This window comes from Rattus rattus, chromosome 1 (genome assembly GCF_011064425.1).
Source record: "Rattus rattus isolate New Zealand chromosome 1, Rrattus_CSIRO_v1, whole genome shotgun sequence".
In the NCBI taxonomy this organism is placed as follows: domain Eukaryota; kingdom Metazoa; phylum Chordata; class Mammalia; order Rodentia; family Muridae; genus Rattus; species Rattus rattus.
This window is the reverse complement of record NC_046154.1, coordinates 53,627,518-53,645,597: the sequence shown is the minus strand read 5'-3', so window position 1 is coordinate 53,645,597 and position 18,080 is coordinate 53,627,518. Positions and strand designations below refer to the sequence as shown.

Below are 18,080 nucleotides of genomic sequence, written 5' to 3'. Positions count from 1 at the left end.
CTTTAAAACAAGAAATCTAGGCACAGCCATTGCATGCTAGCAATCCCAGCATTGGGGGGAGGAGACGGACGTTCCTGGGAGCTTGCTGGCTGCCAACCTAGGTGAAATGAGAGATTCAGGTAGAGACTCTCTCTCAGGGAAATAAGCTGGAGAGTGATAGACCAGGATACCTGGACCACACACACATACACACACACACACACACACACACACACACACACACACACACACACACACACACACACACACACACACACACACACTCTACACACACACACACACACACACACACACACACACACACACACACACACACACACACACACACACACACACACACACACACACACACACACACACACACACACACACACACACACACACACACACTGTGGCATGGAATTTTCCTCAGAATTAGTGCAAAATTTCCAGTAATGTCTGGATGTCCCTAAACATACTTCTTCACTTATCTACTGCATAGTTAAATGAAGTTTCATTCTCAGCTCACGATAAATACAGCAGCTGACTTGAAAAAAAGTAAGATTCACTACATCCAATATATTAGGCATTCAGCTGAGATTTAATGATGCAAAGTTTACTGTGTAAAAAGAAACATCTTGGGGTTAGGGATTTAGCTCAGTGGTAGAGCGCTTGCCTAGCAAGTGCAAGGCCCTGGGTTTGGTCCCCAGCTCTGAAAAATAGAAAAAAATAACCATCTTGCTAGTATACGCGTTTGCTTTCATCTTTAATAAATGGCAAAATGTATTTATACAAAAATCGTATTTCTGGTTAAAAAAAACCTTTTAAAATAATTTTCTTTGTCAGTCACTGTTTGGTTTGTATACTGGTCTTCTATAGCTTTGTACCTATAGTTGCATGAAAATTTCTTGGGCAGAAAGGAGTCGTGAGTGAAAAACGTTCAGTAATGCTTGCATTTTCTAGTGAGAATGAAGAAACCAGGCAAACGTCTTTCCTAAGCCACCAGTGCCCTTCCCTCCCTCCCCCTTTTCGTGGTTAATACCCTTTACAAACTTATTCCAGAAGTTGCGCGATTCCGGAGTATGTTGTGGTTTCTCCCTCCCTGATTCTCTCCGTTCGTTTTAAAATCATCTTTATTTCCTTGGGAAGGAGCAGGCTGTAAACCTTCAAGGCCTAACCACTTGCTTATTTCAGATTTAAAGGCGCTCAGGGGCTCCTATTACATAGAGAAGTGGGCTGAAGCTGGCCCTTCTTGTTTCCTTTGTTGTGATGTGGCCATTAAGGGTAGAGTGGGGTGAACAGCGGGGCAAGAGCCCATTGAGCCCTTCCGTTGATAACCTTGGCTTTCAGGAGGCTTCGGTGTACATTGCAGCGGCTTTCCTGGAAAACCTAGCACAAGCTGCTGCCCACCCCAAACCCATCACGACCTTTCGAGCAACCCTGTGCTGTGCTTAAACACAAAGGCTGTTACTCTCCGCTTTTCCCAGGGCGCAGGCGCCGCGGGCTCTCCAGCAAGTCAGTGCTTGCCTTCTGTTTTTCCCATTGTACTCCACCCAGCTCGTTCCAGGGGCCCCGCCTCGCACAAGATCTGGGTATGTGACCCTGGAACCCAGACAGCCTCGCCCATAAATCTTCCTGGTCCACCTGCAGATCATCTGTCAGCAGCTCCCCTGTTTCTCCCTTGGTCAGGCTCCTCTCACAGACACAGGCTTCTGGAAATGGAGAGTGACCCCATTCCATCTCTGTGTCTTAATCTGTCTTTCTCTATATTATTGCTGCCTGAAGCCAGGTTCTGCCCGACTGGGTAATTTCACGAGCCCCAAAGTACTGATGAACGACCACGTCATTACTATCACTGTGTCTTACTCCATTTTCTGTGGCTGTAAGGGGAGACCACGGGCAGAGTACGTCATAGATAGTAGGCTCAGAGTTCTAAGGGTCTGGGGTCCAAGAGCGGGTCACCAGCGTCTGGAGTGGTTTGATTGCATGGAGGAATAAGAAGTCGTGTACAAGGAAACACTGAATGGCATTATTTTTACAAGGAGCCTGCTCCACCACCAGCACCTAGTGCATGCTAAAAGCGGATTCTGGTTCAACCCTGTCACAGCGATAGGGACGATAGCTAATCTTGGTCGTCAGCTTCTCACACTTGGGAAGAAAGAACATCAGTTGAGGGATTGCTCATCAGATCGGCCTGTAGGCATGTCTGTGGGCCCCACACTTGATTGCTAACCGATGGAGGACGCACCAGCCCACCGTGGGCAATGCCGTCCCTGGGCAGGTGTGCCTGGGCTGTATAAGGAGAAATAGTTGAGTGTGAGCCTAGGGACAAGCCAGCAACAGCAGCCCTGCCTTGAGTTGCATTTGCTCACGGCGTTTATCACCACAACCGGAAAGCAGAACAGTACAAATGACAAGTAACAATTTTCATTCAGAGTTTTTAGAAGGGACATCCAACAGCATAGTGACCGACTGGATATCTTCCTGGGTGGGCGCCTGCTTTTGGGTGTCGTGAACTGAATGGTTGTTTGTGCCTACCGTTCATATCCTCAAGAGTGGCCTCCATTGTCATGGCATTAAGAGGATGGTTCTTTGAGGAGCGAGTAGGTTTAGGTACTGTTTTAAGTATGGAGAGATGTCTCTTTGAAGAAGGAGACAGAACCAGTTCTCTGACGCGTGAGTCTGTAGGAGTGTGGCCGATGGCAAGTGGGGAACAGGACCTACCAGCATCTTCATCTTGGACATCTCAGCTATAGAAATAAATGTTCCATGACTGATGGACCAGTTTAGAGCATTTTTGCTGTAGCAGCCCAAGCTAAGATAACAAGACTTTTTCCACAGTAGCCTGTGCTTCCTGGAGACAGTCTGATAGGCAAATGGGCAAGTCCCTGGCTTTCTGATCAGCTTGATGTGTGGGCAGTTTTGTGAAGGTAAAAACATATAGTAAATTAGCCCTGTTAAGCCATTTCTAAGTACTCAAATAAAGTACACAAGGCGGCCATGTTAGAATGTAGATTTGACACAATTTTTTTTGTTTGTTTGTTTTGGTTTGTTTTTGGGGGGGGATTGTTTGTTTTTTTGTTTTGGTTTGGTTGGCTGGCTGGCTGCCTGGCTGGATGACCTTGGGCAAAGTCAGTGCACCACAACAATTGCATCTACTATATGTGAGGACATAATGCTGTTGTGAGGAATAAAAGATACCAGGTAAAGCGATGTTTTACACACTATACACAGATAGGAAGCAATTAGTCAGTGCTAATTACCACTGTATTACCATTTTACTGGGAAATAGGGTCCTCAGAGGATGAAATGTCAACAGTGTTATATGAATGGAGCAGCTAGGGAGTCCTGGGGAATTTTGGAAGGAGGGAGCCTAAAAAGGGTTTAAGGAGGGCAGAGTTGGAGTAGGGCAAGTATAGGCAGACATTAGCTGAGTGATTTGGCCAATAGGAGTTTATCATTTCCTCTTTAAGAAAGGGAAACTGAATAGGGATTAGGTGTGTCTGTCTCCTGCACCTACTCAGCCTGAGCTCGGGCAAATCCTGAGTCTTGACTTCCCTCACTAAGAAAATGACATAGAAAATACCAGCCTTGTTGAGCCAGCACTGTTAGAAGTTGCAAAAGGGATAAAACGCATTAAACATGGAAGCGTGCAGGCAAGAATAAAATTGTGACTAGATAAAAAAAAAACACAGCATCTACAAAAAAGTAATATTTTTTCTTAGCTGCCCAAGACTGTAGTTTCTACCCTCTGTACACAGTGTTTCAGAATCCCCAACAGCTGCCACAGGCAGACGCCCAAGGTTAACATGTCCATCTTTGTCCAGTTGCCCTCTTACCTTGCCCCAAGTGCAGAGAATGTCCTTTAGGTCCTTGGTGCAAGTGGCTGAGACAATTCATTAAGTTCCCCCAAACAATGACAATTACACCAGTAGCATACAGCAGCAGCAATAGTAAAACACTAGCTGCCACCATGTACTTAGTATTTTGTGTCTGACACTGTTAGTCACGTTATAGACCCTATCCAACTTAGTTCTGGACACCAGGAAGCAAGTATTCTTATTCTCAGTGTAGAGGCAGGGGAAGTACATAGTGCCAGTGCATGCTTTAACCCCAGTAGAGAAGCAGGAAGATTGCAGCCATTTTGAGACCAGCCTGGGGGACATAACAAGACCCTATTTCAAACAGGCAAAGGGCTGAGGAGATGGCTCAGTGATAAAGTTGGTTCAGTAAGCTGAAGATCTTGGATTTGATGTCCAAACTCTACACACACACACACACAAATACACACACACACACACACACACACACACTCACACACACACACTCACACACACACACCGATTACAGAGTTAATTTGGTTGAAGCTTAGAAAAAACTTTCTATGCATCTTTTAGCTACAAATTATAGTTATATTTAACCCATACCTCTTTCTCCCCAAGTCCTTTTTGCCGTAATATAAGAACACCCCCCACCCGCCTCACTTAAACCGAATTTCTCATGTAGAATTATCTTTAAGCATGTGGTCAATGATTATGCAGTTAATATCCCAGTACAGTATATATTCTACCTTTATAGGTCTTGTTGCTGAAAAATGTAGACCTCCACGGCATTCTTTAATCACCACCACATGCTCTTTCCAACCCAGAGACTGGGTTCACAGTAGAAACAATCCGCCAAACTTAGCCTTGGCTTTATATGTATTTGAACACAAGAGAAGCCCTTTTAAGGGGCATGCCATTCTGATTGTATTCACAAGGAAACCAATCAAGGACCCTGCCCAAATGCCCTGATAATAAGTAACCAAGCTGTATGTCCACTTGGACTATTCCAAGCCTCACTAAAAGAAAGAGTGTGAAGACTTAGCATTGGTTGTAGCCTGTGCACAGTGGGTCTGCCACGGGTAACCGTGAAGAACCTGGGACTGTGTGATATGATCCAGAGATGCTAAGAGTGCCTGCTTGGCTTATACTTAAGATTATTCCTGGGTTACGCGTTTCTATAGCTAAATCCCGAAACTTGGTAGGAAAAAAAAAATGGAGGTTTGCGCTTGAGTGAGGAGGCTGGCGTCGAAGAGAGAGGTGTCAGCTATTAAATTCTTATCATGCCACAAAGGTTGTTTTGAATGTCAAATGTTAAACTCTTCCATACCTGATATGAATTTTGCTGTGCCTCTTCAGTCCCCTAGGGTAGGCTTCCTGCCTGTGCCTGTCAGCTTCATTGTTAGACATTTTAAATAAAGCTTCCCTACCCCCCCCAAAAAAAAACCCTCCGCCCAGCCCTTTTAGAAGCAGTCATAAATAAAGTGTGTCCTGGGCCTTTGCAGTTCTGCTTCTTTTACCTATGTGTATCGGTGCGCCCATCCCCCACTCTTCATCCTCACACTAAAGCTAAGGTAAAAAAAAAAAAAGTGCTTTTTACAGGGGCTCTGGGGAAGCAGGCAAATGACAGAAGTGCCTATGTGAAAATTAAGGGAGGGGAAATTCAGCAAGCAGGAAATCCATTGATGTTGTGATGAAACGTTGTCAGTGGAGATGGTGACAAATTAGAGTCGGTTCCCATGGGGACCACACACTGCCCTGCTGATCATTTGACCCCGTGGCTGGATGTTGGCTAGCCTTAGAATTGAACCCAAAGATGACAAGATGGTCTGAGTCCCGTTGACTCATCAACCTACAGGAGCCCCTTAGGGGATGAAGGGGAGAGGATAAAGAAGGATAAAAGACAAACTCTGAGCTGTGGAGAGAAAAATGGCTCTAATTATGTGGAGGAGGATTGTGGGTCCACCTGTAGCTCTTTGTTGAGAATGTCCTTTGTTTTCTTCGCCTGTCTGCAGAGATCAGGGCAGGGGACAGCCCCAGTTTCTGTGTGGCCTCTCGGGAGGTTCTAGGGCCCAGCCTTGCCCCCTTCAGTTTGGCAGATACATTCAGGCTTTAATCTCTCTGTGGGCTGTCTGTACTCTAAGAGATTCTGTTATGCTTGCCTGGGTTAGCATGCTAAGAGAGATTGCTTTTAGAAAGGGGGAAAATGGATTATTAGTTGAGGTTTCCATAGCGAGCCACCAGTCAGGATACACTGTCACCGGGCTATGGCCCTTTCGGTGCCCTCTGCCTCCGTTTCTCCAGCTATAACATGATAGCTGCTATTTTCTCTTTCATCATAGAGTATTATAATGGGTTTTATTAAGCTGAAAAAAAAATGTGCAAATGTCGAATTCTGAAACTCATTCCCTAAGGGAAAGGAGCAGTTTGTTCCCTGTATTCTCTGTCCAGGTTATAAAATAGGAAATGTTTAAAGGTGCCTTAGTTATCAGAACATGTGATTAGTCTGATACCATTAGGCCACAGTTAAAATAGGTAATATTAGCAAGGAATTGTGGGGTTTAGTTTTGCTGGGACTATATTATGTCATATTTAGACTATATTATGTCATATTTAAACCTATCCCTTTTAATGTAGGTACTTTCATGGGAATTATGAAGAATCCTGAATGAAACTGTATTTTTAAAAAATCTCAATTTTTATTAGGAAGCAAGAGGTTGCATCGTGTATGGTATTCTGCCAAGAATCTCACAGCAGTTGTTTCAGTGGATTTTAAAAGAAACAACTGGGGATACTGGCCATGTAGTTGGCAGACTGCTTGCCTAGCATCTAGGAAGCCCTGGGTTCTTGCCCCAGCACTATATAAACCAGATGTGGTGGTGCGCATGTCCTCTGGAGGTAGAAGTTAGAGGATCAGAAGTTCAAGGCCATCCCAAGCCCCTTAGTGTTTTCCAGGCCGGACTTTGTCATACAGGACCTTCTAGGAAAAGAAAAGATCCGTGTAGGGCAGGGAAATTGCTTTGTAAATTTCCAAAAGAAGTTCTGCTGTGTTGGAAGCGTGGGCTCTTAAAGAATATTTCTCAGTTCCTACCACTTCACGATATGAAAAAGTGACTTAATCTTCAATGTCTGCCCCTGGGAAACAAAGGCTTGTACCATACAGGGTTTTATTTTGTTTGCTTTTTAAACAGGTTTGAGCAGTCCTTGATCCCTAACCTCACCCTTGAGTACCTGGAATTATAGTCATGGGCCTCCTTACCCAACTTAAAGGGGTTTTTAAAGGATTAAATTGATATATACATGTGAAATCCTTAGTGGGGGAACTACACGAAGCATTCAACAAATGTTGGATTTTTTTCTTTTTATTTTCATTTGGCAAGATAAGGTGTCACATGAAGGGTTGGGGAAGTTGACAGAGACAGGAAAAGCACGAGTTTGAGATCTTTTAACTGTCGTGGATAGCTGGACTCTGTATGTAGGTTCTGTGCCCCACCCCACCCCGCTAAGGACTGCAGTTTGGGGAAGGAGGTGTGTATCCTGTTAATTAGTCCATGCCAGGCTCTAGGGTTAAGGGCAGTTGGGAGATGCCAGTTTGAGGCAGACCCTAACCAGGAAGCCAAAAGCTCTTATCAGCCACCAACTCCAACTGTCCCACCCTCAACTATGAGTTAAGCCAGGCCAGGCTGAGGACATTCTGCTCTGTACCTTGTCTACTTAAGCTCAGATGTTTTAACCTATGACACTTGTCCTGTAGTCACCATTCAGGTGACATTTCTAACTTCTTTCAGTTTGCTTAGTCTGAGCAGGTGAACACGGGTTCTACCGACAAGACTGTTTTGAATGAGAACAAGTAACTGGATCTTTGGATTGCTCTCTGGCTTTGTGCTAACTACTTAACCTCATCGACATACAACGAGACCGTCCACAGTTTGCTGTCTGTGTCTGGCATGCCACAATCTCCTCCCCACGGCAGCTGTTAGACTTTTCTGACGAGTCCCTATCATCTCTGTGCTGTAGGTTTGTGCTCTAGAAGTTGTAACGTTGGTGATTCAGATGCAGCGCCAGGGCCTGTGTAACTTCTTGTAACTTGCCTTCAACATGCTTGCCCTAGGATGGGATTCAGTCTACTCTTAGATGTTTGACTTAACTATTACTTTGGAAGGGGAAGGATTACCTATAACTTAGTGGCACGGACACATAGGTTTGGACTGTATGGGTAAAGAGTTTGGACCAGGCCCTGCAAGGGTGGCTTATCTGTTCTGTGATGGACTCTGGGGGTTAGAGTTTTCTAGTAGCCTCTTCTTATTCTTTTGTAAGATTTATTTATGTATATATTCTGCCTGTATGTATGTGAATATGTGCAGTATATGTGCCCTCAGAGTTCAGAAGGGCATGTTTGATCCCTTGGAACTGGAGTTAGAGATGGCTGTGAGCCACCATATAGACGCTGAAATCTAAACTCAGGTCCTCTGGAAGAATAGCCACTGCTCCTGGCCATCTTCCCTGCTCTTTTAGAGGCCTCTTGACCTGTGCCTAAATAGGATGACTCCAGGCCATGCTCAGGCCTCTGATTTGGCTCACAACTAAGCACATGACATACCCTTTTCCTATGTCTTTGGTAACTAGGAGTTTCCATTAAGGGTGAGCAGGCGGAAGCCTTAGGAACTTTTACAACCCAGGCTTAAGAGTAGAATAGTATAACTTGCTATATACTCTGCTGAGGGAAGTCATTATAACGCCATTTGGATTCCAGCAGTGGGGTAGGAGGCATATTCGATCCCATTTCTTAATGAAGAGATGCATTAAAACATATCTGCAGATTTTTATACCACATTAGGATCAGGGATGCATCTGGGGGATGTGTTAGAGTTCTTGACCTATAAAAAACTGTCTGCATCCTTTCTATCATGAGGTGAAACTTGCCCCTAACACATATACCTGCACCATGATGTTCTTACCAAGTGACCATGGACCAAAAGAACCCTCTGAACCTTTGAACCTTTCCTCTTGAGGTTGTTTCTGTCAGATATTAGGTTGTGATAATGATAGATCCAGCATAAACAAAATTAATGTATCCAAGGCTCCATTTACAGATATTGACATTTGAATTTAATAAAATTATACAATGCTGCTTCCATGCAAACACTTGAAAGCTTACTCTTTCTTAGCTTAAGACTTGTATAGAAACAGGCAGTGGCTCATTATGAAATAGCTGGTGTATCAAAGCTCTGACTGTTAAAAGTTGGCACTTAGCAAATGTTCAGGAAAGCCTTTGAGAATTTCCAATGTGGAGGTATGTGTTAGAGTAGGCGCCTGTTATGAAAGGCAGGCGGGTCTCATGCCCATTTTCAAATGATTTGGTGAAGATTTTATTTAGAAGTCCAGTTCTTTCAAGTGTGCCTTATCTTTTTCCTGTTCTGGGACATTCATTCCCATGTAATGGAACATATCCTTGACATTTCCAGGTAGAAATTAATGGTATTTATCTTATCAAAAGCCAGTAGCTAAACAGAGACGATAAAGCATGCTCTTTGGTGGAGTTGTACACGTAAGAAATATTCTGGGTTGGGGATGTAGCTCAGTAGTAGAGCATGTGTCTAGCACACAGGAACCTGAGTTTGATACTGGCAGACTGATGATTTATTGATAGACTGATAGATGGGTAGGTACATAGATAGATTATATTTTTAAAGTTGTTCATTACTAAACCAAAAACTGTTGGTATTTTCTTGGAGGAAATTTGGGGACTAGATGATTTTTGGTTATGGGAAACTATCCTACACATTGCAGAATGTTTAGGTCCATTTTTGGCTTCTACTGTCTACTTGATAGCTGTTCCTACTGAGTGATGACATCCAAATTTGTCCCTAAACATTGCCACATGGGATAGCATAATTAGTGGCTTAACCTGAGGTGTGAGATCAAAGTGTGATCTACATACTGCCTCAGTGATCTCCACAGAGAAGACCCGTATCTTTGTATGGTTAGAAGTCTAGCTCAGGGAGTAGGAGTATGAAGAGATGTGGGGATTACAGCTTCTGGGCATTACCTATTCATACAGCTTTTCTCTTGCCAAGAGAACCACCCAACATCAAATTGATTCTCCATTCATACAGCGGCTCTCTTGCCAAGAGAACGACCCAGGATCAAATGACTTTCATAGTCTCTTCTTTGTCCAGAAATCTTCCAAGCTTTATTAATGTAATTTTTAGGAAAACTTACAAACTTCACTTCCTTGCGAATATCACAGAGAAAAACCATTGTCTTTAAAATAACAAATGGAGATATCCCAGTTGCCTCCATGTTCCCGCCTGTAGGCTACTAGGCTGTATGAGCTGCATGACCCAGCGGGGACTATTAGTTCTCTGCTAGAGTGCCGTTAATGAATAGCTCTGCAAAACCAATTAGCCATAATTCTATCAGTCATCTCATTTGGGTAACATTTTGTTCAGGGCGAAGACAAACAACATGGTTTTCCTTGGAGATCAACAATTAAGCTGTGGTATTTTATTTGGTAGGAGCAATGGAGGGAATAACCATATGTGTACCAGTGTGCTTCCCTTATTCCCACATGAAAGTAAATCATGATGAAGGGGTCTGCTCACAGCAGTTAAGAAAGACATTTGTCCATCTTAATGGTGTAATAGGTCACATCCAAGTATATTTCTAATTATGTGTTTTGTTTAATATGCATGTCCACATTGAACCCCATAGAGAATTGCTGTTCCCATGGAAGACTTTGAATGGTGTCCCCAAGGGCTGTACGGCAGAAAGCACTAAGATTCACGTCCCTTCATCCATCTACTCCCCATCCCATCTATGGGACTCCAGAACTAGAAAAGGTCTCTTGCCCCTTTGGTTTTCCAGCAGGGCTGGACATCATTCCACTGAATTTGGACAATTAAGGGGTTGGAAATACAGCTTCCTCTCTTAATAGGCAGATAATAATACTTTATTGCTGTCTAAATTTTCTACCGTGATGTCCAGGTGCTTTGTAACTTTTCTGCCACCCACCCAGGAGAGATGATTTGGGGGGTAGTTTATATGTTACCCGAAGCTTAATGTATGCATCTCATGATGCAAATTAAATTATTTTATCAGGAAAAGATTACTTAAATAGGTGATTTATTTTGCTATCACTGTCATTCACAGCTAGCCAAAAAAATCCGGGAGAAGTTCAACCGTTACCTGGACGTGGTCAATCGGAACAAGCAAGTTGTAGAAGCCTCGTACACAGCCCACCTGACCTCCCCGCTGACCGCCATCCAGGACTGCTGCACAATTCCGCCCTCCATGATGGAGTAAGACTTGAGCATTCCCTGCTGCTGATGATAGACCAAGAGCTGGGTTGCCTATTCTTCCACGTTCAAAATGCCCATCTTTGATCATTGCAAAGTACACAGTAGCCTTCCATTTATTCAAGGCATTAATATCGTAATATCTCTACATTTAAACTTGGCTTCTGCCCATGAGTCCCCTCTGCTACTTACTTGCCTAGAGAACCTCAGTTAATGTTCATTTACGCTTCTTTTTTTTCCTCCCAAAAGAAGTCATTATTCCTTCAGGTCTGTTTCCATAGTTACTTCATATCCCCCCATACACTCAGTGTGCCACACCACACCCTGCCCTGCCGGTAAGCCTTCCCGGTGTTCTTCCTCTGCTACTCAGTGAGGAATCACACCTCTTCCCCCTTCACCTCTAGCACTTGGTACTTGGTTTTATTAACTGTGCATTAACGTCTGAGCTGGTTTGTGTCTCACGCCTAGATACAAGAGTTTCAACTCTCAAGGATTATGTAAGACATTGAGTGGTTATGTGGCAAATACTGAACACCAGGCAGAGCCATGTCGGGATTCCCCAAAACAAGGAGTCTCGCCAGGAAGGTTCTATCAGACATGTTCCCGAAGGCGCATGTGCAAAGTTATCTTAGAACCACTTAGGGCAAAAGCGCGTAAATATTACAAATGTCTCCCAGTAGGGGTTTAGTTCGGAAAGTTGAGTAGCACCCTTGCATGTGCAGTAATGAGATGCAGCCATGCTGTAGATGCTGGTTTGTGAGAGTGACCAGCACACATTCACACATGTGCAAGCATTACAGGTTTGGAAAGCCTTATATTAGTGTTTTGGCACAAGGACAGGGATTCCCGTTTTGAATGTGATGGTGAAGCTTCAGGTCTGAGATACTGGGCGTCTCTGTGACAAAGCCAATGCTCTTTTCAGTTAAGGTAATGAAACAGAGACTACAGTTTCTCCTCCAAGAGCTTCTTGTGCAGTTTAGTTAAAGATTCTAAAGATCTTCACCGTACTCTCGGAAGATCCACACAGTCAGTGGGTTAACACAAAGCAGGGCTCCCTCACTGAGGACCTTCTGTACCAAACAGTGAGGGTGCACGCTGCCCTAATTCAGAGTAGATGACTGGAGCTGTGACATGCTATTGTAAAAGCCGCTATTTCTGAGGATCAAAACGAAGAGTCAAAAGACAGACAGAATTTAAAACTGGCATTAACAACAGACATTTGTGGCAGGCAGGACCAAGCAGGGACCACCTTTCCCTTACAGTCAGTCTACTTGGCTTAGAGTCTGATTTTGTTCCAAAAAATATATGTATGGATTTTTGGATTGATGATGTCCACGAGTCTTTGGCAAGACATAAGTACTTTTTAAAATGGCAAGGGTTTCTGTTTTTAAACCAAGATTCAAGATGGAAATGGAAGAAAGTTGTTGAGGGGGAACCAGGGTAGGACTCCTTAGCCAGCGACCTGTTCCAATCCCTTCTAACAGGCTTCTGTGGACATTCTAGCTGTAGCAGTGTCCTGTTAATAAGCGCGTTCACTTCACTCCTCTCCTATGCACCCTTTCACCAGTGTCTACATTTTGAATCTCAGGGCATTCATAGTGGAGCTAAAAGCGGAAGGGAGGAACGCCCTGTCCCACAAGGCAGTTAAAGGCCTGGCTAAAATATTTTGGTTTTAAGTCAACTTTGTAACTCGTGAGTTGATCTCGGGAAGTCATATGAAGTCGGAGCCAGTGAGGTGAGAGTAAGGAGGGTACTTACCTCCCAGGGCTGCAGCAGGGGAGAGCTTGTAACTTGTACTTAGACAAACTTTTGTTAGGAGTGGGTGAGGCAGGGTCTCTCCTGTGTCTCCCTCCAGCCTTGAATTTGCAGTGCAGCCAAGTCTGGCTTTGAATTCCTAATCCTCCAGCTTCCCGTTCCACGTGCTGAGATCACAGAGCTGCACCATCATGCTTGGCCTTAGACAGGCACGCTGATGGGTTCTTACGCATTTATTTCAATGTCCTCTCTGTTGGAACACTAGGCTTGTTTTCCTTATTATGAAAATATCACAGTTTAAAGTAAGCACAGGAAATAAATAGTGAATTAGTCTAAGAGAGAGTAAGATTTTGAAGAGGATAGGCATGGTAATGATTGAAACTTGAGAAAGTGGACTTAATGGAGTGGCTTGGCAATCAATATCCAGCATGAGCAATGCCTTGAGCTCAGTCTCCAGCACAGAGACAAAGAGGCAGAAACAAAGGTTTCCCCAAAACTATAGCAAATGTCCTTCTAGACCATCAGTTCTCAACCTGTGGGCTGTAACCCCTTTGGGGATCACCCAAGACCATTAGAAAACACAGATATTTACATTATGATCCCTAAAAGTAATAAAATTATAGTTAAGAAATAACAATGAAAATAAGTTTTTGATTGGGGGTCACCATACCATGAAGAACTGTGTTAAAGGAAAATTGAGAATCACTGCTCTAAACTATGATATATATATATATATATATATATATATATATATATATATATATATATACAGTTCTAGAAGCAAAATATTCAAGTTTCTGTGTCCATGGCCTATATCTGGCCATATACAAATGCATTAATACTGTTTTATAAGAAACATAAGCAGTCAGACACCAGGTAAAAATTCCTGTACTCTTTGTTCTAGAACCTGTCCATTCCTAAGATGGGATAGAATCAGGACAGTGTTTTCATAAGTAATTTTAACCAGTGATATGTCTTCACTTTTTGTTTCAGGCCAGGTTTTTCAGTTCTACTGACTTCTCATCTGTGCGTTTGTTTGTTATTTGTTTGTTTGTTTGCGTAGTCGTTTGTAGGCTGGCTGGTTCCAGGAAGGATCTATAAGGTGTATAGTTGCAGGCTGGTGAGATCGCTTAGCTGGTGCTTGCCATGCAGTCTGTCGACTTTAGTTTGATCCTCATAACGGTGGGAGGAGAAAGCCAACTCCACAAAGCTGTCCGAATGGGCTTCCATATGTATGCTGTGCCCCCACCACACACACAATAGTAATGAATGGTTAATAAACTTAGCAACAGCCATTGGTCATCATGGTAGTGCACGCTCACCAACTCAGTTGTAGGAGAGCTGAAGCAGGGGGACTGGGAGCTCTTGGCCAGTCCAAGCCCTTGGAGAAGAAGAGGGAAACTCCAGGAAAGGAAGGCAGGGAGAGAAATTCTGTTATATAGAGAGTCCCCTGCACAGCCTACCTGAAGGTGACTTTGTGACCACATGGGGATAAAGCTGAAAAGTGGCAGAAAATTGATTTATTGTTCAGATGCGTTTGATACTTCCCTTCTCAGATTAGTCAGTTCTGAAAATTCTCACTCGGGAGCCTTGGGAGTTAATGATTTTGCATGGGGCCTTGCATAGTGATTAGGCCCTCTGTCTGTGTTTATTGAAGGGATGATCCGAAGTCTTAACATTGAATACTGCAGAAAAACAAACAGGTTGAGGCTTAGCCTACCATGAGCTCAGCGTCAGTGTCTGCCTTGCAGTAGACGGTGTGGGGTTCTTTTGTTTCTGGGTTTGTTGTTGCTTGTTCAGTGGTACTGGGGATCTAACCTATGCCCCCATACACGCTAAAAACAACAGACTTGAGAACACAGGGTCATCCGCTCAGGGCAGTCAGCAGCTCGGCTTGCATCGCATGGCTGGGCCTAAGGTGCAAAGAGCTGTCTGTGGTCATGGCATCACACCATGGATCATATCTGACCTTCAAGGGACACTTTTGACCCCCCCCCATAGATATTTAAAATGATTCTCCCCCCTTTGTATACTTTTCAATTCAGTACCAACATTAGAGGTTTGGAAAATTCAAAGGCTGGGGGTTGTTTTGTTTTGTTTTTGCTTGAAGACTCAGAGCACTTGGCCATAGGAAGTTCCCATATCCACTTGGGAGCCCCTGCCTTCACGAAGAGCCACTCTCCCTTCAGAGACTCTCTTGCCACTTGCTCTAAGCCATTCCCTCAACTTTTATCCTGGTTGAACCACACTGACATTTCTGTTTTCAACTCTGGCTTTACTACATCATAGTTTGGGGGGTTTTGTTTGTTTTTATTTTGTTCTTGTTTTTCACAACATCACTTGTCCATGTGCATGCCCTGCTATGCCAGCTTCCACTTCCCCTTCCTGGTCTCTCAGGATTTCAGGAACCCAGACATCAAGTGCACCTCACTAAGACTCTTGTCCCTGAGCCCTGGCTTGAGCTCAAATGCTTTTATTGAGTGTGTCAAGAGCCACTTTTATGTAACTAAGTCAGCAATTTGATCTTCTGCATTTCAAAGTGAATTTCTTCTGTTCCCAATTCCTTTTATAGATATTATTGCCATTGTCATTGCGTGCGTGTGTACGTGTGTGTGTGTGTGTGTGTGTGAGTCTGTCTGTCTGTCTGTCTTCATTTCTTAAGAAGGAAAAGTACAAATTAGAGACTAAACACTAAAGTACACCTAACCTTTTCTGCTTCTTTGTCTCTCTATGAGGGGAGTGAGTGCTGCTGGCTCTCACTCATCTCGAGTTTGCTAATTGGCTAATCGTGGTAGTATGCCAATTATGGCATCCTAAGCAAACCAGTGCTCACTATGAGTCAGTGAGCAATTCTTTCCAGGACCTTGGCCCCTACAGCTGAGCAGCTTCCGCTGAATAGATAATTCTCTCTTGCCCATTGACGGCATCTTTAACAGCGTCACTGATTGTCAAATATAAAGAAACTCTTGGAAGCATCTTTAAATTGGATTCCCACTATTTTTCGGGAGCTCTTTGTGTTGGGGCATCTACTAAGCAGTCACTGGAGAAGGCAATGGACCCCATCCCATTTCTAAGCCAATTTTATATCCATGAGAACTTCATGGTGGCAGGAGACAAACGTTACTATTCGGCGACTTGAGCCATTTTGTGCTGTAGACCAATTAGTTCAAGTCCTATTGCAAGAGGCATGGCTCTCAGTTTGTTACCAACTACTCTTACAACCCTCTGTGCCACCATTCTGCAGACCAACAGAACCACAGCATTGGTGGCAGAGTGTGGGGATGGGGATGTGTGGGAGACAGTGATTTACTTTAAGGAACTGACAGATGATAATGTAGGTGCAAGTCCAGAGCTGCTGGGTGGGCTGACAGGCTGAGACCCAAAGAGGAGTCACAACTGAGATGAGCTAGGGGAATCCCTTTTGTTTAAAGAGGTCAGTGTTCTAGGAAGGTCTTCATCCAATTGTTAGGGTCCATGAGGCCCTGTTTTACGGGAAGTAATCTGCCTTTCTCTGAACCCATGTGTCTTAGTTAGGGTTTTACTACTGTGAACAGACACCATGACCAAGGCAAGTCTTATAAAGGACAACATTTAATTGGGGCTGGCTTACAAGTTCAGAGGTTCAGTCCATTATTATCAAGGTGGGAGCAGGGCAGCATCTAGGCAGGCATGGTGCAGGCAGAGCTGAGAGTTCTACATATTCTTCTGAAGGCTGCTAGTGGGAGACTGACTTCCAGGCACCTAGGGTTAGGGTCTTAAAGCCCACACCCACAGTGACACACCTACTCCAACAGGGCTGTACCTCCTAATAGCGCCACTCCCTGAGCCAAGCATATATAAACCATCACATCATGCTTTAGCTTCCTTCTAAAAAAGATCCAGATTGGTATTTGACATTACATTTGGATACTGCATTCTGGCTGTGCTGGTACATCCAACCAACCCTGGTTCCCTTAGAGAAAGGATGCATGACCTTTTTAAAAAAAAAAAAATTAAACCGCAGATTTTGACAGCAAGTACCCATCTGTACTTGTCTTTCTACTATGTTATCATACATGTTTTCTTTGTGGAAAGTTTAGTGCCTTCTGGAATAGAGTTTTGGCATTTAGAAAGTTAGTTTCCCATACAAAGTGCCGTGACTTAGAGTCAGTTTCTCTATTAGTGAGTTTTGGGTCAAAGTATTATTAACCAGTGTCCTATGAGCCAGGAATAGTTATGGAGAGGCCGTTTTAATGTTTAGCATGCTCACTCATAAATACTAGGATTCCAAGAGTAGGCTCTTTGGACATTTAGAGTAAATTTAGGAGACATGATATCTGTCTGAAATACACTTAGCTTCAAGTGGGGGGTGGGGGAGCTTTGATTGTTTTTCCTCAGAACTCTTTCATTATCAAGAGAAGTCTTTTCACCTTGCCTTTTTATTGTAATGGTAGATTGACCCCAGGTCCTCATGTACTCTACACATGTGAACTTTTACTATTGGGCTGCATCCCTGCCCTTCCTCAATCTTCACCACAAAAGAAGTAGCTTAAGCAGTACTGACAGGCTTCTGTCCCACTGAGCTCATCTGTGACAGATTGTGCTGCTGTGATTTAACAGTGAGGATGCCCCAGCTCTGCCCTTTCTGTGTGAAGGAGAAGGGCCTCACTGTCCTCATCTGGAAAATGAGATAGTTTATGTATGCTTCAGAGACCCTTCTACTCCTCCAGGTCACTTACATTTTTCTTTAGCTTCTTAAAAGATATTTAGTGCCAGATGTATTCACCCATGCATGCTTGGTGTATGTGCAGGTACACACACGTGGATACAGGGTCTCTCACTAAACCAGAAGCTTGCTGTCTCTCTAGGATGATGGGCTGGCTGGCTAGCCAGCTCCCATCATCCTCTTGTCTCTGCTGCCCTCCCCTTTGAAAGTAATGGATTATAGACTAGGGTTTGTTTGTTTGTCCCCTTCCTTTTGCATTTATTCTTTAATTAGAGCCATTTTACATAGTAGGAGGGTCTTCATATTGTTCAGATCAGTAAATTTTGCATTCTGTATTCATGTTTTTGAAACATTACTAGGTAAATCATAATTACAAGGTAAAAGCACCCATTCATTCATTTGGAAAAGATTCAGATAAAAATAATGAAGTTCTTTGCATGGGTGTTGAAGCGGGAAAAGGATTTAAATACTCTGAGATAGGGAAGGAACGAAGAACACTCAAGGTCATTCTGACCGGAAGCA

The 18,080-nt window shown here is 43.7% G+C and overlaps 1 protein-coding gene across 1 annotated transcript in view; it reads left to right on the top strand.

The window, feature by feature from the left end:
• Positions 1 to 18,080, top strand: part of Cachd1 (cache domain containing 1) — a 223,501-nt gene that overhangs the window by 107,664 nt on the left and 97,757 nt on the right. Inside the window, exon 3 of the mRNA XM_032901775.1 lies at positions 10,953 to 11,101. Coding sequence (XP_032757666.1) covers positions 10,953 to 11,101 — 149 coding nt within the window. The remainder of the gene's footprint in view (positions 1 to 10,952; positions 11,102 to 18,080) is intronic.